Below are 26,200 nucleotides of genomic sequence, written 5' to 3'. Positions count from 1 at the left end.
AAAATGCACTCAATGCCACGCGAGTAACTGTAACAGGCTTTTCTTTAATAAATCCAATCAAATGTGTCAATTCATCCTCTCTGAGACATACAAAGGATTCTGGGTGAAAGAGCAACACATTTGTAACTCACTCGGGTGAGATATATTTACTTATGCTCATTTTTTTTCAGTACAGAGGTCAAACCATGTCTACCATCCATTATTAATCCTCAGTGCGAGCACTGTACAAAGAGTTTTCTCTGTTTAATTTTGGCTGACTTTGTCTTCTGGTCTGCTTCACTAATTGATTTCCCTGAATGCACAGACAACATACCTGAGGCTGGAAAGCAGCTGATTTTATGTATAGATGGGGAGCCCAACAAACAAAAAAGGAGATCAAAAAAGGACAGAGCAAGAGTCTTGGGGAAAGTCGAGATTTTGATTTTCCTTGTCGTAAATTAAATCCACTGGTGGACATGGTAGTTTGAAGATTCTGTCAGTATTAATATCTGTCAAGATTTTAGATAGAGAAGTTCGACCTCATAACAGTTTCAGACAAACTTCTAACCCAGTGTGCTAATTTGGAAGGTGAAGACAAAGAATTTAATTTACACCTAATAAAATCAGCCTATTTTGTCTCAGGTCAGAAAGTAAAATTAACAAGACTAGAAACACCAAATGATTTACTCAAACGCCACATGTATCATTTAAATGTGTATATTGAATAGGCTGAACGCCATGTTAATCATGTACTTTAAATAATGTACCTAAATTAATGGGATGCCATGTAAAGTAGATCTGATCATCTACAGCAAATAAACCAGACACAAATGATCCCACAGCGCATTTACGTAGCTGCATTACAGTCAGCGGCTAATTATCATGAAAGCCTACAGCTCGCAGTCAGCAATGACCGCACTATATCATATTTGTGTATGCTTGTTCCCGTCTCTTAAATAACTACGACACATGCACTATATCACATTGTGCTACCTACACATGCAACACTGATAAACGTGAGTGAAGTACGTTTTGGAATAGGGGCAGATTTTAGTTTAAGGACTACCCTTTTTCTTCTGCCAAAGCTCTTGCAATCAATACAGATTCATTTCCAAGACATGACTCTTATTTGTAATTCAGGTTAGTGTGAACTTGGGTAGCTCTGCACCTAATCAGCTAATATGCAAACACTTTGTTTTCATTTGAAAATGTCAAAGAAAAATGAAAATGTTTCTTTGTTGTAATGTCTTCAGGTGATGTTTTTGTTCACTGGGAAAACACTAAAAATACGGCTGGTAAACTATATATTTGTGAGGCTGAAAGAGCTTTTTTTGGTGTGTGTGATTAATAGATAATCAAACTAGATAATATTGTATTATTTCGCTTTCTTTCTAATCGCTGCAGCTCTAAGCTTTTGCACAGAAAATTGTACTGCTGCTGTCAACTGAAAAGTGAACCAATTTTCAGCTCAGGAACAGAGTCAAGTGTAATATATGTATGTTCTCAGTCTATTTCAAATCTATGACACATCTCTCTGCTTGAGTTTAAAGTCAAACTGTGCTCGTATACTGTATCACACAGAGTGCCAATTTTTCTTTCCTGTCAGATGGCCACAATGGAGTTGTACTTCTCACTCATCTAGGTATGTGCTACAGCTTGTCCTCTGCATGATTTAAACCTAAAGGAACAGATTTCTCACTCTGTATTATTAAACACTGCATGCCTCTTCAAAATTTAAATGACAGTTGAAAATGTTAGCAGCATTTTGTAATATTTTGTAATCAATTGCTTTAAAACTTGGCGTGATTAAGAACTCATTAAGAATCTGTTCTGCATGCTTCAGAAAGAAGCATCTAATTTACAACTAATCATGCAAGAAAATTGGATCTTCCTTGAAAGAAGAGCTCTTTGTTATCCATATATATTTGCATGTAAGTTGCAAGTAAACCACGTTTTTTTATTTTTATTTATTTATTAATTTTTTTATTTGAGGCCTTTTGAGCATTTTTTTTTATCCATTCGCCATCCATCCATTCGCTTCCGCTTATCCTTTTTCAGGGTCGCGGGGGGCGCTGGAGCCTATCCCAGCTGAATGAAATTTTTGTTGTTCTATTGGGACTAAGATTGCTTGTCTTAGCAACTCTAGATAGTTTTGCCAGAAAAATGTCACAAAATTTACGCTTAGTTGTATCAAAGAATTCACAATACTAGATATAATGCAATGTCTAATTGTGTTTGATACTGTTTTAAAAGATTGTAATTAATGCTATTTTTAAACACAGAAATTGGTAAGCTTTTTTTCCCAAAGCTCAGGAGTGGAAACTTTGCACAAGCAGGAGAATACACAGCAGTACAAAAGACTGCTAAATGCTAGAACGACATAAATGGGACAGGCACGATTCCAGTGCCTCAACCAGGTGGAGAGACCAGACACAATGCATTCACTATAATACATTCAAGGACTGTTACTGTTACGTGAGCTTCTTTACCTTGACTCCTTCTCTTCTCTGCAGCGCCTATATGCAATAGTCAGGAATAAAGTCAATCATCTGCAACTGGCATTGAAGTACAGCATGTGCCCTGTGACCCCAGCTTTCCCCAGTTCTTTAGAGAAAGAATAAAAAAAAGCCTACCTGCTTTATAAAATGTAACGAAAGCCCAGTGCTGTGGAAAAAGAAAAGAAAACAAGAATAATGCCATCTCTTTTACACTACCGACTGTGCTGCTACGATCCAAAGGGATTATAAACAACTCAAACAAGCAGTACTACTTCAAACAATAAAATACCTTATTAAACCCCAACATGAGAGGGCCTTTGGGAAGGAAGACTTTTGATGTGTACACAATCCCTCCAGTAGTGAATATATTTAGTCTCGCACCAAGAAAAAAAAGGAGCAAATCACTCTCCTGACTCCATTCTTCATTCTGAGGGATATCAGGAGCCAAATTCAATAACAACCTTAGATCATAGCCCAATCCATCTCTGAATCACCCCATAGTCTTTGCATAGCCTTAGCCCCGCAGCATAATTTAACACTGTCAGACTATGAACTCATCTCCGCCATAGAAAATGAATGGGCTTGGTTCCAAGAACAGGATATCTTCACAGAAATCCCTCAAACTTCTCCGCAGCAGCTAAATTTAACAGAATTTCAGCTGTGTGTGTCAAAATGGAAGCAAAAAGGAACTGAAAGGGATGGAATTTGATCTGAAAAGAAGGGAAATAATGTGTCTAGCACCTTTACCTTTCATTGTCCATAGGCCACAGCAAATTGTCAGCATAAGGCTGATGTTCTTTTGAATGAAAGCCATTTAATACGCGTAGTTCTGATACAGTCATAAAAGCAGTTGACTTTTTTATGTAAAGGTACATTTTTTACCGTAGACTCACATTTATATAAAAAGAAGAAAAGGAAAAAGAAGAGATTGCTCACAAGAGACGTCATTTAAAAGCAAATTCACACACAGTCAATGTCCTTGGTTTGTATCAGCATTTAAAAAACTTCCAAAAATGCAAAGAAAAAAAACACTGCGACTAAACATTATCTGCACCAGCTAAGATCCACTTCTCCCCATTGTCCCTGAAATTGAAAGAGAATTGATTCAGCCACCAGCACTTTTCAGTGCTGTTATTGTTTTATAAATTAGCCGTGGGTTGTGAAAGTGTGATCCTATCAAATTTCCAAAATAAGCCATGTGGAGTCAGTAATGACGAGTGTTCATTTTCTTCACTAAAGTATCCGAGTGCTAAATGCTACGCAGGTTTTTGTGTTTTAGTTTCATCTTAGATAAGGAGAGTGCAAGGAACATGTGTCACGGCTGGCGGAGTGAGCCGTGTGGTGTGGAGGAAAGGGAGGACCCAAAATGCAGCAGTGACTGATGATACGAGTGATGTTTATTTACAAAGTGACAATGGCAGAAACAGGCAGTGAGGCATGACAAAACAACTGAAGAAACCTAAACTGGGAGAACTAAATGACAAACCTGAGACCATACAAAAGGGGTGCGGGGCAGAGAGACGCAGAGACAGGAACACCATAGAACGCAGACGAGCCGACAATGAACACAGACCGACACCCACTAAATATATACACACAAGGTAATCAGGTAATCACACACAGGAGGGAAGAACAGCTGAACCTAATACACATGAGGACCGGAGGACACAAGCTGAACACAATGACAACAGACACAGACCTTCAAAATAGAATAGGAAATCCAGAACATGAGCCTTCAAAGTAAAGCAGGAACACACAGACTGATTTACAACACAACACGGGGACATGAACAGAGCACCAAGGACAGACACAGGTAGGGCTGAATACACACACCAAACTACAGGTTCAACCCTAAACCAATACAAAATCAGAATAAACACAAAGCACAAAAATGAACTTCAAGGAAACACAAAACGCTGGGCCAAAATGACCCAGGACCATGACAACATGGTGATTACAATTAGACTTTAAATTAAATACCTTTGGGGGAAAAAAGGATACAGCTTATTGTCTTAGTGTATGTTGGGTATGTTTTTAGTAGGTTAAAGGTGGATTGCAATAAAATTCCTATTTATAATAAGGCGCCGGTATAGCTCACTTGGTTGTGTAGGTCAGCGGTCCCCAACCTTTTGGACCACGGACCGGTTTAATGCCAGACAATATTTTCCCGGACCGGGCTTTAAGGTGTCGTGGATAAATACAACAAAATAAAATGATACGACCAAGACAAAAACTGTGGTATTTTGTAAATATAATAATAAACCCAAATTCACTGTGTAATTGTGTAACTTTATTAGCAGCGTCCTCCTGAAAATGCGCCAACAACATTGAGAGTAACATCCTTCTCTCTGCCCCTTAATGCTCTCTGGTCGCTACGGTAACGTGCTAACATTTCTTTCAAAATAAGACACAACTACAACACGGGAAAAGACCCAGGAAAACCGAGTTAACGATAAAAACCCTGAAAACCATAAATTTCACACCCAAGCCTCAACTCTTGCGGCCTGGTACCAAATGACATGGACCAGTACCGGTCCGTGGCCTGGGGGTTGGGGACCGCTGGCGTAGGTGACCCATGCCACTGCGGAGGTCTACTGCAGAGGCCTGTGTTTGAGACTGTCCTGGGCTGTGTGCCAGTTACTCTTGCTTTCCTGTCAATAAAGGCTAAAAATTAAAAATAAATATTTAAAAAAAAATTATTCTAAGTAAATCTATTATCAAATTATTTCTTTTTTTTTTTTCTTTTTTTTTTGCCTGTCCCATTTGGTTCTTTAGCCATCAGAATTGTTGTCTGAAGACCAACAAGGATACCCAATGGATTTACTTTACCAAATGGATCACCGTGGCATTGCCGTATTGGTCCATTTGATCGACCTTTGTTTTTATTATTTATTATATTTTATTTTCAGATGTTACAGACGGGACAGACATGAGTGAGGGATAGGAAAGGGAGAAAGAAAGAGGAAGGAAAAGAAAAACAGAAGGGGAGAGGGACAGTGAGAAAGGGGGGGAGAAAAAAAATCTCCTGGATCACCTGTTGAGAGAAGAAGAATAGAAAACAAGCAAAAAAAAAAAACAAAGCAACATACTAAACACAACACCATCGCATTAATCTAGCTAAGTGTAAACAGCAGTAAATACTAAATATTCAATGTTGTTGTGCAGCACGCAGGACAGACAGCACACAATGTGCAGTAGCAGCCAAGAAAGGTGTAATTTAAGTCTACGAGCAGTGAACACCCGTGTGCATACTGTGGAGCAGGGAAATTATTTTACTGTTATTGTTAAATAATTATCAACAGTACCATTGCATTAAGAATATAATTTGCAGCATGGATATTGTATTCAGAGGTTTAAACAGTGTGTGTGTCTTTCAGAAAGACTAAGTTGCAGGCTGACAGGAAGTTGCAGAGAGTTTGCAGAAGTGAAAGCAGAAAGTTATTTTGAGCAGCAGGCTAAGACGAGGCTTTAACAATGTAACAGATAGCTTTAAGATGGCCTTAAGATGTTTATGATGATGTTAACTTTGTATTTCAGATGCAGTTATAACTATTTTATACATATTGCATATCTGTGCTTATTTGAGTTGATGTTCAGGTTCTTTAAAAGGTTTAAAGCTTCACTGACGTGACTGTTCAGATGATCCATGTTGAGGGAAAACTAGAACATAGAAGGATAATTGCGTACATGCTTACAAAACACTTATATCAGGTTATTTTATATTAAGGTTTCATTAGAGGTTTTTGATTAGAACATTTATTTAGTAGAAGACATACACATAGTCTCAGTGAGCCTCTGTCCTGGTGAAAGGTCAGAAGTGCAACAGGTGAATTGAGAAAGAGCATTTGAGGACGAGACACAGACAGTTAGTAGGTGAAAGAGGAACCGTTCCTTGGTGTCTCGGCAAGAAAGAGGAACAAGACAAGAACTGAAAGGTAGACAGGAAGGGCCAGCCATGAAAATAGAAGATGATGTTCTGTGTTAAAAGTCATTGTGGTGTTGATATTGACGTATGTATATATCCTGTCTGTGACGCATGAAGGGGCGTCAGTAAATCAAACCCTGATGCTATAAAAATCTGTGTATGTTTTGATTAAGTCGAAGATCACTTGCTGTCTGCGTACAGAGTGTTCTTCCCACACGTGTGTAGTCATTAAAATCATTGTTTGACCAAGATCTTCTGGACCATGGTGGTTTGTACTCTCCTTCCTCAATTTTTGAACCTTAACAATACCTGTGTGGATCAGCGCGCTTGTATTCAAATGGTTTCCACATGTAATGGTCTGCAAGAGGATGTAGCGAGCCATAGCCCCGTCCCCCAGGGCATGAAGCAGGCATGGAGGAGATCCAGGCCCCAGACATCAAATTATTTCTAATTAGCTTTTTTTGTAAATATAATTGATGCTAAAATGCTGAACATTGATGGATTCTCATATCAGCAAAGCAGCAAAGTATTAGCATTGTACTCTAAGTACAGATCTCTAAATACAGACTCTTTATTCTCTTGGACTTGCACACAACTCTTTTTCATTCAACTGTGTCTATGCAAGGTGGGACAATTCAGAATACATGTGGAGGTGGCATGGTTTCCACTGTGATGGTATTTTACCCAGGTGTAAAGGCAATTATTGCAGTGTGACCACATTCTTAAACCAACTAAAGTTGAAACTAGTTGAAAGGTCACATAATTCCAGCTCTTGTTGCTTTCTGCTTCCTTCCTATTAGTCACCGCAAGTCTTTCCTTACAAAAAATGAATTCAAAATAAATTATAGCAGCAAGTGGCACTGCTGCTAACTCTGCCTCATTTCGCAAGTGATCTTTGATTACAATGCAGACAGATCAAGATAATGAGAAAGCATTTTCCTGCCAGGTGTCAATGCACAAGCGTGCGGATGTCATTAATCCACCACATGTTAACACCAGGTGTAAATTGGGCCTTAGTCTTCGTATATGATTCCTCAACAACACCATGCAATCTGTACAGATGAAAAACGACCTGTTTTTTCAGCTCTCAGTTAAACATGAATGATAGTGCAACCCTATTATTGGGCGAAATAAAAGCTGAATTTAAAAGGTGAAATTTGACATTCTGTGATGCAATTAGTGACAATGTGCAATTAAAAAAGAACGACTAATGACTTCAACACGGTGATTCAACCACAAAAACAAAGATGCAATTCATAATTAATGGATTTCTCTCCATTGCAACAAAATTCAGCATTTCTTTCTTATCTGTAGGCAAACAAAGTACGCATTCTATTTCTGGTCTCCCGCTACCAAGTGCATATTTTACACAGTGTACTGACAGTATCTTGGGCCGCAACCAACACGGTCTGCAAATGATGAAATACGCCTTTTAGAGCAAAGGTATACAGGCTCCATTGTGAATCATGGACATTAGTCTGATGACTGGCTCATACAATACCCTAATTTCCTCATGTTACTATGCACAAATTCTTCTATATAAAGCTAAAGGGCTGTTGGACATCAAATTGCTACACAAGTCACATACCATCAGCTGAACATAAAGAATGCACGAAAGAAGATTTGGCTACATTTTTTTTAGAAAAACCTGCAGTGTGGCATGACTTGTTATGAGGTGTTTGAAGCTGCTACCTGATTTTGTTAAGTATGCCCTGTGCCATATGTATATAAATGAACAGCACTGATATGGAAATAGGCATGCTAACACTTGTCGTTTACTTTTAACACAGTTCAAAGTAAGGTTTGTGAGCATTTGTCATGCTTTCAGAAAGGACGCCAAGAAAGGAAGACATAGAAACGCTATACCAAGAGCTTTTCCAGTACATGTAGGTCATTTCTCCTCCCAGTGGAAATATAGCCTGTTTTAGGATTAAGGGCTATGATTCATTATGACTGAATTTAATTACAGCGAGAGGTGGCCAATGCATCCCCGGTTTTAGCATATTAGGGTCCCTTCATCTATTGGATGGGAAATGTCTAGTGGAGGGTGTGGGGGCAGGGTAGGGAAAAAACTGAGTGTGTGGAGAGAATGGGAGGAGGTGGAGGACTTCAAGTTACTCTGGCATAGCTGCAGTTTCAACACACATACTTGGACACACACAGAGACACAAAGGGAGATAAAAAAAAAAGCAGATTACTGAGAGTAATCAGGTTAAGGTGAGAAAGTAATGTAAATTGTTTATTTTTATCCCTTCAGCCATTTACGAAGAGAAAGAAGCCTGATGTAAGAAGACTTTCAGTATTAATCACAGTTTTGTGATACTCAAATTTTAATTGGCTCTCATAATCTGCTACTGTACATAGCAATGCTTAATGTGGTTGGTGTGATTTGTAAAAGTAACATTTTTACATTAGCTCTAGTGTTAACCGTATAGTCTAAAATATGGATTTAGCTAATGTGACATTAACCCCTGGGTCATAAAGTCTCAATTTTAGTATTTTTGGGGGGCAATTATCAATATGTTTAGAGGAGAGGAAAAGTAAGCTAGGTTGTCACGTACAAAGTATGATTAATTCACAGTTGTTGAAGTTGTATAGTGAGAAATGACAGATTTCTCATTATACAGTAATGCAAATGTATATTGACAGGTTTGAGTTTATTCTTCAACAGTCGATGTTCCCAGAGCAATGTATAAAATCTGCCCATCTCATTGGTGGCTTGGATGAAGAAGTACGATATAATTCAGTGCACCAAAGCTAGAGTTGCACCTTTAGAAACACGTTAGCTGCAACAGCTGTAACAGGGGTTAATCTGCATAAACAAACAAGTTGCCTAAATATTTATTCGTCGTGGCACATTCTATTATAGTTTATTAATAACGTGGTAATAGTGGGGTAACTAGGTGGAAACAATAAAGTAATAAGCAATATTAATAATAGTTTTAGCAGAGTAATTTAGCAAACAGATTTAGCTACCTGTTAATTAGTGTAAAGTATTATGTAAATACAATACTTTCAAGTGCAAAAAATGTACTGCAACCTATAATTCTTTGTTAAATAAATTCATAGAAAATCCAAAAAGGAAGGTATATGACAAAAACGCAATAAAAGCTTTAATTACTGGAGACGAATCCTAGTAGCCAGCTTACAATGTAGCCACCTGTCTAACAGCCACATCAAAGCAAACTCTAGGCTAAAATAATGCCAATGATAAACATTGAGCAACATGCTGTAAAGAAAGATGTTTCACAAGTAAGACAGATGCTTGGACGAGACTGCCAGAATCATTTTACAACTGACATTTGGAGCTTAAACATGTTGTTAACAGCTGAGTTGTTTTACAGTGGAGGGAGAACTCTCTCAATACAAACTCTTTATTCTACTCTGTCTGGTAGTGTCATTGTTCTATCAGGCTATCATTATCAGTAGGAGACAACAATGATTTCAGCCAAGACTTTCTGTTGAGCTAAGCTAATACTGAACTTTATGTACCCCCCGAGGTACAAGTACCCCTTGTAGTACTCCTTAGGTGGTACTTTCAAACATGACCTGCTCCCCTCAGGCAGGAGGCTCCGGTCCATTCGCACCAGAACCTCTCGCCATAAGAACAGTTTCTTCCCCTCTGCTGTTGGACACATGAACAATAACCATATGACTGTCCCCGCCACTAACACATGACCCTACGCTGTGTCACTGCACCATTCCATGTTTGGCACTGATCACCACCTGCACTCATGTATATATCTTTCCACGTAGCACTCTATTCTTATTCTCATGTATATATCTCATGTATATCTCATGCACATATCTTTCTACGTAGCACTTTTAATTCTTATTCCTACTTTTATTTTTTTCATGTCTATTTAAGTGCTATTTATGACACTATGTTTGCACTGAAGCACCGCAGCAATTTCCTAATGTTGTAAACCTGCTCAACATTTGGCAATAAACCCCTTTCTGATTCTGATTCTGATTCTGATTAACCCGAAATAAGAAACCTGTTTTTTTGACTCAGATATGTTGTTTCTGAAATTAGACTTCTTCTGGAAGTGGGGAACAATCAGATTAGCATAGAGCTTTTGTGTTTTTATTTTTTTCAATCAAATTGAATGGAGTTTTGATAGACTTAACCCCCCCCCCAAGCAACACTGGCTAATACATAATGAACTCATCTCAAAATACACTTGACACAATGAACAATTCTCTGAAGGTATCTGGAGTACAGAAGATATGATAAAGATGGGAAAACTCAATATCGATGTACAATCTCAGTTTAAGGAAACATTTGTAAGACCTCATGGATTCTGCCTAGTAGCCCTTCAGACTAACTCCAGATACAAAGGAGAAAAAAATGCTTTTATTTTACACAGTATCAAAAGCTACGGATCAGTCAATAAAAAATAAATAAAAATGATGCACAGTTTCATTACATTATGAGGAGAATAGTCAAGTAGGCTCTGTGCATAGCTGACTAACATGTCCACCTACTGACTGCCTCACTTTCCAACTGAATAAAGACAGTATATCTATATATTTCAGGGCGGGTGAATTATCTTCCCATGCATACTTAAGAGTCCTCAAGCTCTTTTATAAGGAAGAAGACACCATAAGTTAACCAACTTTTTTGTAATACATGAACTGCCTGTATGAAGGTTATGCTTGCGTTAGTCACTGAAGTAGAGAAGAATTCTTGATAACCCTATTCTACCAATTGCAAAAGTCTCCAGGCCACTTGTTATCCACTTTGTAGAGGAAAAATAGAGAGAACTAAAAACTTAACTTTTGTAGTTATTCATAATACATCTATACTCTGAGCGCAGGCTGAGGACCTCTCTTGAATTATTCAAGATCAAACCTGTTGGGGATGTCGAAAATTCAATACATCAGCACTTCAGGAAGCTTCAGCTAGACCGTATTCAGATAAAAAAAAATGCACATAAAAAGATACAGAAAGAAAATACACAACAACTTCCCTCCGCCTACAATATCCCCTAATATTTAACTGGGTTAAAACATAACCAGCAGTGACAAAGTCAGTTTTTCTTACACAACGTATCCTAATGTGGAAATCACATACGTCTTTTTTTACCCACCATCAAACTGAAAAATACTGCTGAAGGATGAGACGAGAGGAGAATGAGTAAATCAAGGCTTTAAATGCAACACCTAAAAGGCAAACATCTAATACAAACAGCTTGTGTAAATGTTCAAGTAAACTCTGAATAAAGCCAACAACATTTTAACATCTTGATTTTCTTTCTCTCTCCCTTTTTTTTATAAATATGAATAAAATATACCATGTTTTAAATCCTGTGGTTCATTTGATGCACTGTATGTGAAAAGCACCAGTTTCAAAAGCTGAAGTCAAATGGACAGATTGCAACAGCTTTCACAGTCTCAGCAGGAACAAAAACATTTGCATCTTGTTAAACTCTAATCCCGACTTCAGAAAATGTTATCAAACCAGTCTCCATGCCCAGCAATTTCTGGAGTTCTCCCTCTGAAAAATAAGCATGTTCAAAACATAAATTAACAGCCAAGATGCACAAAGAGGAAAAAACTCACTATTGATCATTCAGGGCTTCACATCAGATGTTATTTTAAATATCCTCAGATCCAAATTGTGTGCTTCAAAACAAATCGTAACATTTGTCCTGCAGGTTAGAACTAAAATATATTCTAATAGTCTAAGTGAACTGTAGAGGTGGCCACACCGCAAAACTCTGACCGCACCAAACAACAAGCTGTGAAGCCCATCATAGGCTGCACAAATATTCATAGAACCCTTTCACTGTGGTTTTCCCTCAGAGACAGCGCACCCACCTGTTTAAACTCAATTATCCTGTAAGCTTTATAAACAGCTCGATAAAAAACAACTTTAACAACCTCCAAAAGAATCCTCATGGTGTACTTCGCAATGTACATGGTGCAAATTGCTGTCATACCTCCATAAGCAATTATCAAAATCAGAATCAGAATAATTTATTAATCCCAGAGGAAATTATGCTAATAGTATATGTCAATATGTTAATAAGAGTAGGTACCTAAAAAATGATAGATTGGCAGGATCTACCTTATAGCAAAATAATAAATACATAGATAAATAAATAAATAAATAAATAAAAAGAGCAAGACATCACTTTTAAGGCTACTGCAGTGTACTGTAAGTAATGGTATGGGGCTGGCCACCTTTTTAAAAATGCCCTGGCTCTTCCATTATGTTATGCATTAAAACCGCCTTTGTGCAGAGATTGTCTATATTTGCATGAAGTCAAATATCAAAGATCAAATTTAAATGAAGCCTAATCTGTTGTGTGATTACAGTTAATCAATTTTATTGCTTTAAACAGTTTAATTCATTTAGTATAGTTTGTTGGACACCACAGAATTAACAATTCTCTAAATTGCACCTGATTGGAGGTGTAACCAGCTAAAGTAAGTCAAATAAACCTGTCCACAAGTGTGTGTGCAAACTTAATGACATCTTACTTAATTTCCCTAATTTTAAAGCTTGATCTGACTTGTTTTCAGGTCAGAATCGACAAAAGTTAAATAAATAAATGAACTAGACTACCTCTCATAGTGTAGTGCAGAACCTACTTGTACTACTTCAGCTTGTTGAAACAAGATCCTAATCCTTCCCACCCCTCCTCCCAAACAAAAATGGATGCAAAGACATGCAAAGTGGCGTAACTTCAGCTTTACAGAAACTCATTTCTACAGCATTATTGTATTACTCCAAAACCGACACGTCATTGCCTGTCTCTGATTTGGAACCTTTGTGGTTATTCGTGGCAAATGAATAGTATGCTATTTTGGTGAATGCACTTTTTCACCAGAATAGGCCTTGGCCAGGCATGGTAACTTCCTAGAGCCTCCCTTGGTCGCCAAGCAACTGCTAACAGCCAAGAAATACCCTGGCACATCACCCTCTGTCTAACCGTCGTTTATACAGTTCAGTTTTTACACAAATTAAACAAACTAGATATAAGCTGTTAATTAGTGAGCCTTAGGGGTGTTGGTAAATTGAATTTGTTACCTGGCTACCAAGCTAGCTGTTACACTCTGTTCCCAGTGTTTATGCTAAGCAAAGCAAACATGCTGGTGGCCACAGCTTCATATTTAAGTGAAACCAAAAAGTTCTCTCCAGAAAGCAAATAAGGGCATAAAACTGAACCCCTGTCCACATGTAATCATATGTTTGCAGACATCCAACCTGTTGCCATTCACAGCCAGCCTGTGTTTGGTTTAAGGGTCAATTACCTTGTTTGGCAAATTCTGTAACTATATGAAACTCTGCAACCTTGCTGCTAAAATTCATGTCTATTTAGGAGATCTTTGGTCAGACCCCAGCCACTAAAGTCAACTTAGCTTACTTTAAATTATTAGCTGTGTTCTTTGATGATTTGCATGTGCAGCTTGTCGTCTGTTTTGCCCTCAACCTCATATAAACGGCTTTGCCCTGACTTTGTCCCAACCTCCTTCTAGACTTTAAGTCAAACTTCACCAAATTTGCTTTAAAAATTGCCCTGCTGATATTCACTTCAGCCCTATATGTGTGAGAGAGTCCAAGAGTAAACAATGTCCCCATCCTGTCTTCCCCCCTACCCTGCTGATAACTACCCTACTGTCTGGTTTACACTGCTGTTTTTATCTTCTTTGATTCTCTGGCTTGAATAACGGCTTTCCCACTATCTCAGATGGCCCCAGGATGCCTCTCGAGCTCCCAACTATGTGAGCTCTTGTCCCTTGTGTGTATGATGTCCCCGTGTCAGCTTGAATCACCCTTCTCTCCGACTCAACAAGCTGCTCTCACCACTCCCCAGCTGTGCGGTGTTTGTGGCACCAGCAAGTGTGAGTAGACGCTAGTGAGGCTGACCTTTGCAAGTTGCCTGTGCGCTATGATTCTAACCCATTTGACAGTGAACACTCCAAAGAATGCTAATGAAGTGGCTTGAGTAGTAACACATTATGTTCACTCTGGTGTAATTATCTGTGGGACTGTCCCTGCTGCCCACGATGCATATTGTTTGATTATTAAGCTGAATTACTGTCATTCCGAACACCGAGTTCTCGATGTCGGGTCACAAATAACTCATAATGCACGCACATGAAAAAATATCTAGTGGAAGTTGCAAAAATAAAAAGCACAACAAACGCTCGTTGCACAAAAAAACGGAAAATTCTGTTTCTTTTGTTGAATTTCCGGCACCTTTGTACATTTGATAGCTCAGGGCCAGAGATGTTTCCATCAAGAGACGGCTTCTAGTCTTTTGCTCTTCGTAAGGGTTCTTTTATTTGTGTTGAAAGAAATGCTTTTGAGTGTAGCTGAAGAGCCCCGGCTACTGCTGCCCAACTCCCGCTTGAATTATAAGGTGAAATTGGTCCATCCATTACTCGGATGGTTAGTTAGATGGCTAATTTTGAAGACATCTCTATAAATAAGTGCGGTTCAGCACAAGGGCTGCTTCTGTGCGCTTGTACCTCCTGTGATGTGAAGCAGCACTCTGCCTCAAAGGCTGCAAATTTCTCTCGCTGCTCAAACACAAACAGATCCATGAAAAATAGCATGTGGGAGTGGATTTAGAAAAGTTATTGAACATGGAAAAAGTGTTCCGAATTGCGAGGCGAGTGATGTTGATGCATTAACAAAAACAAAGATCTAAAAAAATTTCACACCTCCTAACACCGCTTATTCAGCAGATGCCACACAGTGCTGTTTCAACACAGGCAAATATTTAGCCACATGAACACCCCGCAGGAAATGCGCATCACATCATGTTTACCAGTAAGCGTTTGTTAAGTGGATGACTTGTTCCAGCGTTTTCACTTGTTTAAATAAGTGTGTTGACAATTTGCGGTGGAGGCTGTGTAGTTTGAGGTTCTTTAATGTATATTTCCACTGGCTTGATTTGACTGCCGCTGATTCCAGGCCAGTACACTTACCCGAGGCTGAGTGCCAAGGCATAATGAGACATTTGGTTGTGAAATTCAGAATCTGACAGAATGCATTAAAGCCAAGCAGACTGCAGATACGGGGAGCAGCCAGGCCAAAGTGATAACTTCCTATTTCCTACTGACTATATCATTTTTGCCTTTGCTTCCAGCCAAACAAATGGCCAAATTGTGCTGTGACTGGATCATTGTTTGGACATGGATTCCTATTGTTCGTCATATTAGATATCCGGATACTTCTGACAAAAGCAATTACTGGTTGTGCCACTCTGGTGTTGTTGCTTATAACCTGCCGGGAATTTTAGGGCTGTGTGTGTTAGCGCTGTAACTTTATTCTTTTTTTATTTATGAAGAATTCATTTCCAGTAAGGTCATTTTCGTGACATGGCAGGACCTTCCATGTCACTCACACTGAGTCACAAGGTCAGGGTGTCCCACCCACGCTTTTTTACAGCAGCAGTGTGCCCTTGCGACATCAAACAAACACACACTACGTGACAACTATGATCTCAGGGAACAAATGTGACAGCTTCTCAAGCTCCCAGGCAGCCTGCTCTGCCCCCAGGGAGTCAATGAATCAGATTTTTGATATTTCTCAAAGGGTTTGGGCTCGGGCATGAGGTCAGATGCAAAGATGTAACCAGTCTGATTTTTACATGCCTGCTGCTATGTTGTCTTTACACCGGATTGGTAGATGAATTACTACAAAACTACAAAATGAAAAGAAAAAAAAAAAGCCATAAAGGATGAATCAGTGTTTGAATGGAAAAATAAAAGGACCTCTTAGTCAGGAGCTTACTTGCAAATGAGTTTGTGTATATTCCATGTGAATAAGCGGATCTCAACACATCTATGAATAAGTAATCAGTCTGTTCATGTCCTTTGGGATTTACTAACAAGAAAAGCAATCAGACACAAGAATGTGTAAAAGAAAACAGGCACTAGAAATTCCTGACTGCGCCGCTGACCTCTCTTTTTTAACTTTCAAATGGGCAACGCAGGACAAGGACACGGCACAGATGTTCACAAGCAAAAACGCTCTCCTCAGTAGTCAGATGTAACAGATATCTGGGGACACACAGATCAGACAAAACTGCATTTAAGATGACCGCGGACAAGAAATGACCTTTAGCTGAACTCCAGCAATGTCACAAATAAGCTCATTTTGATTTAGATGCTTTGCTCTAGCAGCCTTCTGGCAAAAAAAAAAAAATACAGAGGAGAACAATAGGACAGTCAAATGTATCCTAATTCCAGCTGGAGACGCTAATCCAGTTCAGAGACAGCGAGGAAATGGGCTTGTGAGAGCAGAACTAGCAAATACATGCAGATGAGAATGATTATCCTACAGACGAGCGGAAAGATGAAAACTAATTTAATAATAAGACCAGAAAATTCTCCAAGATAACAGGGATCTGGAGACCAATCCAAGACCCATCTGGCTTGCACTGCACACGCTAGAGCCATTTTCCAACAGGAGCTGTCCATTTATCCTGTAGCGCTGAAAGCTGGGGAGCAATGCTTCTGCACACTGCAAACTAACGGTTCTGCAGAAGGCTACTCCAGCATTAGTATTGGATTAAAAATACCTGTGGATACTCATTAATGTATTACACTACAGATGTCAGGTACTTTTACCTATAGAGTATACAGTATATTTACTTCTTTACACCTCGATGAAAAATTCTTAATAAAATACATTATGAGGGGCTTTCCCTTAAAGTTGATTTGAATGTTACTTTTTCACTGACTGCACCTCTTTGAATGATTCATTTTCAGCTATAGTGATTCCATTCAACAAAAATAAGTCAATTTTATGCTACTTACATCTCTTTTTCAAACAAATTCTTCTACTTATTATCTACTGCACTCACAGGGGATATTGTACTTTTTTTGCACTGAATTTCTTTCAGAGCAATGCATGTCAAAAACTCAAAATTGCCTCTGTGTATAAAATGTGCTTTATAGATAATCTTTCTATTCCCTGCCAAGTTAGAAAAGGCCTTGCATAGATACTTTGGTAAGTCTTTTTAAACATCCCCTTTCGAAGGGATTAGCCTGTTCAATATTCACAGTAATGCTGCAATGTATTAAACTAATTTAAAGTATTACAGTTGAAAGATCAAGCTTTTACTAATGGATATGTCAGTAATTGAAGTACAATTACTTGTGTCTAAGCAAAAACTACAGGTGTGAGATTACACATATAAACATGTCCTCAGAGTGCCTTTAGAAGCCTTTACTGGCTAGTTCCACACCGTTTAAAGATGAATGAACTACAAACTAAATTTTAAAGTTCTCTAAATAACTTCCTGCATTGTAATTGTACATAATTAAGTACACTGCGTTGTTTTGTCTCGCACTTAAAATGTGAACGCTGGAAAATTTCTTATAAAGGCGTATTTTAATGCTATATTACTCAGTTAAGCGGCCTATGTTTTTACCACTATTGGTCTTTACCTAAGGAAATGCTACCAGCAGTGTTGCCACATCTCATAAAAGCATGATTAGTCACTTTGTCAGTGTACCCTCGCGTTAACTATGCCATTTATGCCTTGCTTTAAATGTCATTGGGAGGTTTTTGTACTTATTTACCTACCAAAACAGGCATTACTTTGATCTATCTGCTTGGACCTTGGCAAAACACCTACTGTAAAAAGACACATTTGAGTAATATATATACCTTTTTCTGTGGACTGATTACAATGCAAATTACCTTGTTGATCTCCAAACTAAAACTGCGTGTTTCCACAAGCACATGCTTCAACCTTGTCGCAATAAAATGCAGAATGTCCTCCCACACTGTCTGCATTTGGTGTTTTCATTTGTTCAGCATTTTATATAGGACAATAGGAATATGTACAACTCTCTGAAACCCTGCTGTGTCCCAGATTTTGCAGGTCATTGTGGTAAGGAGTTATTGATATGTGTATTATTGTGCAGGTGCAGCAAACGTGCAAAAAATGATAAATAAATAAAAAACACAAGTAGGTGCTGATTTGAACAGCAGCTCAGTCACATTTCTTGCACATATACAACACACTAAACTGTGCTAATGGATCGCTTACCTTGCCAACGTAGAGAGGTTCATTTCCTGTGTACTCTTCTAATACGAAGAACTGGTTCCATACCCAGCTGCGTCTGTTTCTGTGCGGGACATCCCAGGGGTCTGGATCAGAGTGTGGAGACTTCTCCAGATCCCCAGAGCTGGGATTGAGACCCCAGCAGCTCCTCTCCTGCAAGGGAAACAGGAGCGCCAGAAGAGCCAGGGCTCTGCATATGCCTGAGCAACACCACCAGATCATTTGGGCTTTTTCCAAAAAGCACTGAGGCCAGAAGAGGAGCAAAAATTAAAAATAAAAAAAAAAGACAGAAAAGCTGAAATGTCAAAACCCTCAGGGTTTTATCCACACAGTCCTGACCCTGTGTTTCACCAGAAAGCAAGAGCAGGCAGACCCTCAAAAGAGCACAAGGGTTGAAAAAGAGTCAAGCTCTGCATTTTGCTGTATTGCTCTTCTTTTTTGCCTGATTGAAGACTAAAAGTGAGGTAATTCCCTCCACTTTGGAGCCAGATCGTTGACATTAAAGCCAGCTAACAGGGTCACTGGCGGCTGGAGAGGCTTCAATGCAGGGCCTTTATAATTGGCACCTATCAGAACACAGAGAGAGGAGAAAAAAAAGAAAGAGACAAAGACAGAGAGGAGAGGAGAGAGGAAGGACTGTCAGCAAAATTGCTTTGTGACCGCAGCCACTTTGGGCAGCAAGTAACGTGGCTGCTGATGCAATGATAATGACATTTTTCACCAATCATAAAGAAATTGGTCAAAAATGAGCAGACAGTAAATATGTTAAACGCAATCAATGTAACGCCCTTCATGTACACACTGTAACCTACACACACAACAAAGAACAATTGGTTGAGGTCAAAATGTTAATAAGGCTTTGATGGAGGGAAAGTGACCTGACTTTTCAAGAGATTTCACACCGAAAGAAACAGCAGCCGCTGCGTGGAATAACAATCAAATGCCATTCAGCTGGCTCTCAATTATCTGGGTTTTTCCCTCACCAAGGTCATTATTTTGTCACATTTTCTTTGTGTAAAATCGCAGTGTAATGGCGGAGGGGCTCGCCATTCAACACTAACAAGCCACATGATCTGTGTGGCTAGCTCTCATCGCCTGGATTAAAAATAAATCTGAGCTGTCAGCAGCATGATGGCCCGGGCTCTTCTGACCTCTACTCCGAGCACTCTGTTGCCCGGTCCGAGCACATGCAAGGGGATCTATCTCGCTGCCATCCTCGCTCTGTGACAGATCCCCAAAGATGCCAGAACATGAAGACTTGTCAGAGCAGAGAAAAGCATCGGCTCCTGACAGATAATGTTCTTCATGTCACAACACATCCTGGCAGTTGAGCAATTATATAAACTTCATAATATTGCTGCTTTTGTCTGTCTAATTTGACACCTAATTAGAACTTCAACAAATTCCCTCAATAAATATTTGTGAAGGAGGCTCACGGGAGCGACGCTTTCGGGCACATTTGTATGAACTTGAGGCGATACGAATGCCATTTAAACTTCAGCAGGTGCTCTAAAGCAGACGTGCAGAAGACTGAGTGTTTGACCATACATCTATTTATTTCCTCACTGACCTCTCTTTCTCTCTCCTCTATGAGCGCATTGGCAGGGCCCTGGATGAGGAAGGTAATTGCTTTGGCATACAGTGACCTCTGTCTTCCCACACAGATTCTCCAGTTCTCATTTTACTTCCTCTCTGCCCCCCCAAGCAAAATAAAAACAGCACACCACACATCCTGTGGAAGTCGTTTGCTGTACCTCACCACAGCAAAGTCATTAGCCAGCGCTAATAATTAATACTGAAATGACAACAGCATGATTGTCACCTCTGCAGACACATATGTGTATGCTGTATGTGAGGAGCATCCTCAACACGTTCTTTTATTTTTCTAAAAGCATCTGAAACTCTTTCTTTTTTAAAAAAATGCATATTAAATAAATATTTCTGGTCAAAGTGCAAGAAGCACATAAACCACTACAGGGCACAGCTTTATCCAGAACACTATGATAACATTCTGATCTGCCATTGCTTTCAATGTGAAAAAAACCACACAAAAAACCCCACGTATGCTAAACATACTAAATCTGTAATGTGTGCATATGCATTAATACACAGATTCAAAGTCACTGCCTCTACATGACAATTTAATGGTAGAGGTGGAAAGTGGAGCAGATCTGGCTGCAGGGCAGCACGAGTTGTGAAGGCAGGTTGCAGCCGTGGTATTGTAGGAGAGAATATCGGCACAGGGTCAGTGTGAGCCGAGCGGCCAAGTTAATGCTTCTCATTTCGCGAAATCCCGAACACGAAGAGACGGGAGGCTGGAGATGACACTGATGCAGCTGTGGGTGCAACTGTGGGTTCAGTAAAGCAGATATTGGCTTTTTAGTTAATGAGTTTCTGTTGATTTACTGTCTGTTTGATTTTAAGTTATTAGCCAACTCATGCAGTAGGAGAAATCAATTTTTTCCCAATGCAGTTAAGCTGTTCATCATTTTAAAGAATTAAAGCGTATTATATCAATTGAAAGTGATTGAAATAAATTCACTACTGGCAAACAGAGACGAACATACCAAGAGCGTTTTGTGAGACTGGTGTTTCTTTCTTTTTTTTCTGCTGATGTCAAGTTGGCTTTAAGTTTTGTGTGTGTGTGTGTGTGGGGGGGGGGACTCAATGATGGTATAACAACAGAGAAAAAACTGTCAAATGCTTTGTCCCCTAGTAAGTAAGCTGGTGGAACCAAACACTGGAGGAATACTGTAAAGCAAAGGGACACAGAGACTGGCACAGTTGGGAAACCACACAGGCACTTTACCTTCACTATAGCAGGCTGCCCATTATTATTCATTTAAAAGCAGTTTTTTCTTCTTTTTGAAAAAACACGGTGGGTCATCCTGCTTGAAAGCCCTCACAATGTTTGTGCCATATCCCTTAAATGCTTCAGTTAGTTTTCAACGATGCAGAAAAAAAACTCTTTCTTTTGCTTTAAAAATATTCAGATATAATCATAAAGTTGACTCACTCAGTCTAGCAATATCAGGCTTTCAAAATGGTCAAAGCACACACAGGATTGCCTGCGAAGAAGCCGACTCTTGGTTGGCCGTTGTCAACGCGATGACTTTAAATGAAGTGAAAATGTGAGATAAAGCCATGAATGTAAAGCCTCCCGGTCATCCCTCGCTTCTGTTTCTCTTACACACAGTCCTCTAATCCCATTTGCCAGTCTCACAACAGGATTACCAGTGCTACAGCGCTCAGTAACCAGTCACACGCTTCCTCTGATCCATATTCTCCTCCATCATTGGGAACGTGCAGTGTCTTCTCCCCGGGGGGCAGATCACGCTACACAAACGTCTGTGAACCTAAGTCAATTATGGTTTGGGACACTTCACAAAGACAGATTCACGTGTCATACAAGCATACGGCCGCAATTAAAACTACTGGATAGGTAAATTTAATAAGATCGATCCATTTGACTTCTAGGAATCCTTGGGTCCTGTGATTCATGTCTATGTCTGGCCTGTACACCACCCCATCAACTAAACAATTTTGCAGACTCCCACCTCCATCCCACCCCCCACAATGGCAATGGTACCACCTAACAACAGCAGGCTCTCAACAGCAGCTGAAGATGTCGGTTTTAAACTCATATTTCAGTTTCCACAGATCCCAATTTCAAGAAACTACAAGAAAGGAAAAAATATATAAATTAGGAACCATTTGGACCACACACCACAACCCACAAAGCATCTGCTGCCAACATCATGGTGCCAGACATAAGAGGACGCCCCCAGAGGTTTTGTGCACATGGTGGGATGGGTCAGAGCAGTTTCTTTTTTTTGAGAGGGGGGGAGGTTTTGGCAGCATGAGTACAACCTGCATAATATTGAGAAGGTGATTTTAATGCTGTGGGTGATAGGTGTACAGTATATTCACTGGAGAACTTATAGATCTAGCCTTTTTGTGTGTTTTGTGACATTTAAAGGTCTGTTTGTAATAAAAAAAAGGAGCTGTATGTGAGCAGTTTTCATATAAATAATAGTAGCATGACATTTCATTGATTTTTCTTAGACCTTCTCTCCTTGCTTGTCTTTTTATAAAGAAATCAGAGCACAGGGTCAGCTGCAGAGCAACAGTGGCCATATACCTGGCGGGTCTTCAAGGATATTTACAGTGCACACAGATCAGACTCTTGCTGACGCAGGAGCTTGAACCCGAGCTCTCCAGTTGAAAGGTGGTCGTCCCTCACGCTGATTTCTAACATCTCATCTCGCGTTCATTTAAATTCACCTGGCATCCTGCACTGGAAGAAGCTGACTGACATTGTATGCTTCATACGCTGCACGGAAAAAGATGTCAAGATGTAGATGGATGTGCTCAGGGCCAGGAATAAGACAATCGCCTTTTTCACCTATATTAAAGCACTTCTGAAAATAATGCCAGACTTGCAGACTGAATCACTGTTTGTCTACCAAACAGCAAGTGGAACAATGTTAAATCAAAACTCTCTGTTATTAATTTTCCTGTAAGAAAGCAAAGCCACCTGTTTTTTATTAAGGTTTGTGTAGGTATTTCTAGGACAGTGTTCTAAAAGAAGTGAAAATGCTGACCTTCAGTTCCACACACGCACAAAACAATCATATCTTTAATTGCTTGCGCCGAATTAATAAACATAATAAATCAAGCAGCTGATGAACTGTATATTCATTCCTCTCACTATGGCGACTATGTGGCATGCAGGATAAAAATAAAAGTAACACGAGTGAACCAATTTGCACAGATAGTTTGAGGCATTTTGTTGAAAGCTAAACAGACACTTGGGGGAAAAAAAGTACCATCTCAGTGAGTCATTTTATTGTATATTGATTCATAATGTCATTTTTGTCCTTAAACAAGTGGAACGCTGTGCCAATTTCTGGTATGGTTCCGCTTATTCCCACTGCAGTTATTAGTTTCATGAATTTCCTCGAAGCATGTGGGGGTATCTCAGCCTCAAACAGGGCAAATCTTTTCATTTTAGAAAAGTCTTAATTCCTAATATGATTGAAAATAAGTTCATTTTTAAAGCTTCAGGCATTTTTTCCTTTATGTAGGTTGATGGAGGGGGGAAATGAGATTTTGCAGCTCATTTCTATACTGAGTGACCCTTTGCAGTGCAAATCAGCAGGTATCCCTCTCTATAGAGACCTTTTGTTCTGGTCAGGTTTGCACAGTCAGGCGACCTGGTTTCTTTGACCCTGCTGTTAACTATCAATAATTGCGCATTGGCTGCCGACACCTGCAAGATGCAGAAAAAGTTCGCAGGGCGCACCTGTTCCCTAATCGACCTAGCGGCGTTTTGATAATTTAAAGAAGAAGAAAAAGGAAAAGATCGAGTGAACATCTTGACAACTTCAGTGTTTGGAGAAATCAAGCAGGAGAGGACGGAGAGTGGTGGCAAATGAGCACATGATGGGAAACGGGCAGCACGAAAGCGCCGACAGTAAACATCTCTGTGAGCGACCGCCGCAGGAAATCCGTGTCCACGGAATACTAATCACAGAATAAGCGACGGGACAAAAAATGCAAAGCAAAGCCCTAGTAGCGCATACATTAACAAAAAAAAATGTGGGAAAGAAAGAAAGAAAAAACTCGAAACATGATTGCAGCTGTGAAATCTATTAAAATTACTCACCCAAAGAAGATGGAATAACTTCACCGCGACACGGATGGTGTGCCGTGGTAGAAGTTGGGCTTCTTCTCTCCAGCACACGCAGAAAAAAACGGCTTATGTCAAAATAAAGAGTTTGAAAGTTTTCATGATGAAATTAGTCCTGATGGCGGTGCACGGCTGCTGGAGATCGGCTACCGGATCGCGCGTAAATGCTCACCCTTGGGAAGGGATGTGGCAAGTCTGATTCTTTCTCTCTCGCTCTCCAACTCTCTCTCTCCCCCTCTCTTACTCTCACGCACTCTCTCACTCTCACTCTCTCTCTCTCCCTCCTGCGCAGTGCTGACTCTGTGCAGGGAACCCCAGCTGCAGGGTTTTGGGTACGTATCTATATTTCTCTTAACATAAGGCAACGAGGGAATCGGAACACCGGGCGAGACAGGAAACGCTCTCATCTGAGCCAAATGCTCGCTGACTGGAGTGGAGGGAGCCTATCGAAAGAGTTTGACCAAAATAAGTTGGCAAGGAGGGAGCCAGAGACACGCAGCGTTTTTGGCAAACCGGACGAAGAACCAAAATTCAAACCTGCCAAGTTTTTGGCAGCAGATGGCATGCGTACTGTGAAATGATTGCCTTGCTAGTGAAAGGAAAATCAATACCAAATTATTGACACCTTCAACCAGCGAGAGGAATTTAGCATCTCCCCTCACCTTGAGAATTAATTAAATCTTGAGAGCTACCACATGTTTAAAAGAACTCTCTCATTTTTAATTTTGGGAAATTTTGCACTTAGGCACATGTGCGTATTTCTCTTTTTTTTCCCCAGAATAATTCACACTTTTAAAACACAATGTTTATTCAGTACGCTTTTTTTCTGAAGTTCCACATTTGTGCTCCCGGAGTTTTGTTTTTCGCCCAATTAGCAGCAAACTGAGCTCCTGTGGTGACAGAAGAATGCAGCATAAGGCTGGCCTCTCTTAAACTACGGCACCTCTACAGTCACAGACTCTGAGACCAACCAGTATTAGTTACGATCCTAATTAGTGACAGTAAACACACTATATGTGCCAGCCCTTCCAGATAATAACGCATGCATTTGCAAAACAAATTCTCATCGAGCCTAGGCAGTGTTTGGACTTTGGTATTTGTTTTGAAGCAGGTGGTTTACACTTACTCTTTTCTTTTTCAAAAGATTGTGCACCAGTTTTCACATTGCATTTCGAATTATAAACAGAGATTGGACATTAGTAACAAATGGATTACACTCTTTGCATTTTTATCCATGCTATTTGCATTTTGGAGACGGCACATTACCATGGTGCAACCTCCTTTGTCTCATCTCAGTCATTTAGGAAGGGAGCACTGACCCAAACTAATAGAAAGAGCAGCCTCTGTCTGTCATACCTGGAAGAGCAGTTAGCAAAGTCTAAATCTGAGACAGAACAAGTTAAAATAAATAAATATATATATATATATATATATATATATATATATATATATATATATATATATATATATATATATATATATATATATATAAATAAGTTACTATAAAGTGTGCTGGGAAACGATGAAGACTAATATTGTTGGAGACAAATGGAAAGGCAGAAAAGGAAGGGAATAATACCAAGAAGAGGAAATAGCTGGACTGATCAAGAAGTCAACTTAAAGGATGTAGAGGGACAGAGTGCAGCGGGAGTAAGGGGGGTGTGATAATAGAGGAAGAGGTGAAAGGGAGGAGAAGAGGGAGGTTTATCGCAGGAGGAGGGGGGCGCGGGGGAGTAGTTCAGCGGTGAGAGTTATTTAATTGGAGAGTGACATTGGGAGCTTGGCTCGTCAGCTCTTCCCCATCAATCACGCGCGTTCAGGAGATGCCTGAGGTGATGTGGCCCATGTCCTACTCCCTCTAGATCTCACGGCCCACCCCGGCATTTAACCGCCATGCCTCTATTACATATCCTACACCCTTGGTGCTCCATCGCCCCATCAGGATGCTCTGACCTCTGCTCACCTGGCCTACAGTAATCTGCTCCCCTGTGACACGCTCCTTGATGTGTCTTTTTGTTCACCGACTAACAAGAAAAACACTGAAGGGATACTGTAGCAGCTTGTGGAG

The 26,200-nt window shown here is 39.8% G+C and overlaps 1 protein-coding gene across 1 annotated transcript in view; it reads right to left on the bottom strand.

The window, feature by feature from the left end:
* Positions 1–24,352, bottom strand: part of LOC146567177 (cadherin-7-like) — a 141,908-nt gene extending 117,556 nt beyond the window's left edge. Inside the window, exons 1-2 of the mRNA XM_085286847.1 lie at positions 24,109–24,352; positions 18,426–19,006 (exon numbers count right to left, since the gene is read on the bottom strand). Coding sequence (XP_085142973.1) covers positions 18,426–18,662 — 237 coding nt within the window. The 5' untranslated portion in view covers positions 18,663–19,006; positions 24,109–24,352. The remainder of the gene's footprint in view (positions 1–18,425; positions 19,007–24,108) is intronic.
* Between the last annotated feature and the right edge of the window lie 1,848 nt (positions 24,353–26,200).

The sequence above is a fragment of the Mchenga conophoros genome, linkage group LG9 (genome assembly GCF_057382185.1).
Source record: "Mchenga conophoros isolate Kocher_MC1m ecotype Shallow Benthic linkage group LG9, M_conophoros_male_GT1.1, whole genome shotgun sequence".
Lineage (NCBI taxonomy): Eukaryota > Metazoa > Chordata > Actinopteri > Cichliformes > Cichlidae > Mchenga > Mchenga conophoros.
This window is presented reverse-complemented; position numbering and strand designations above follow the sequence as displayed.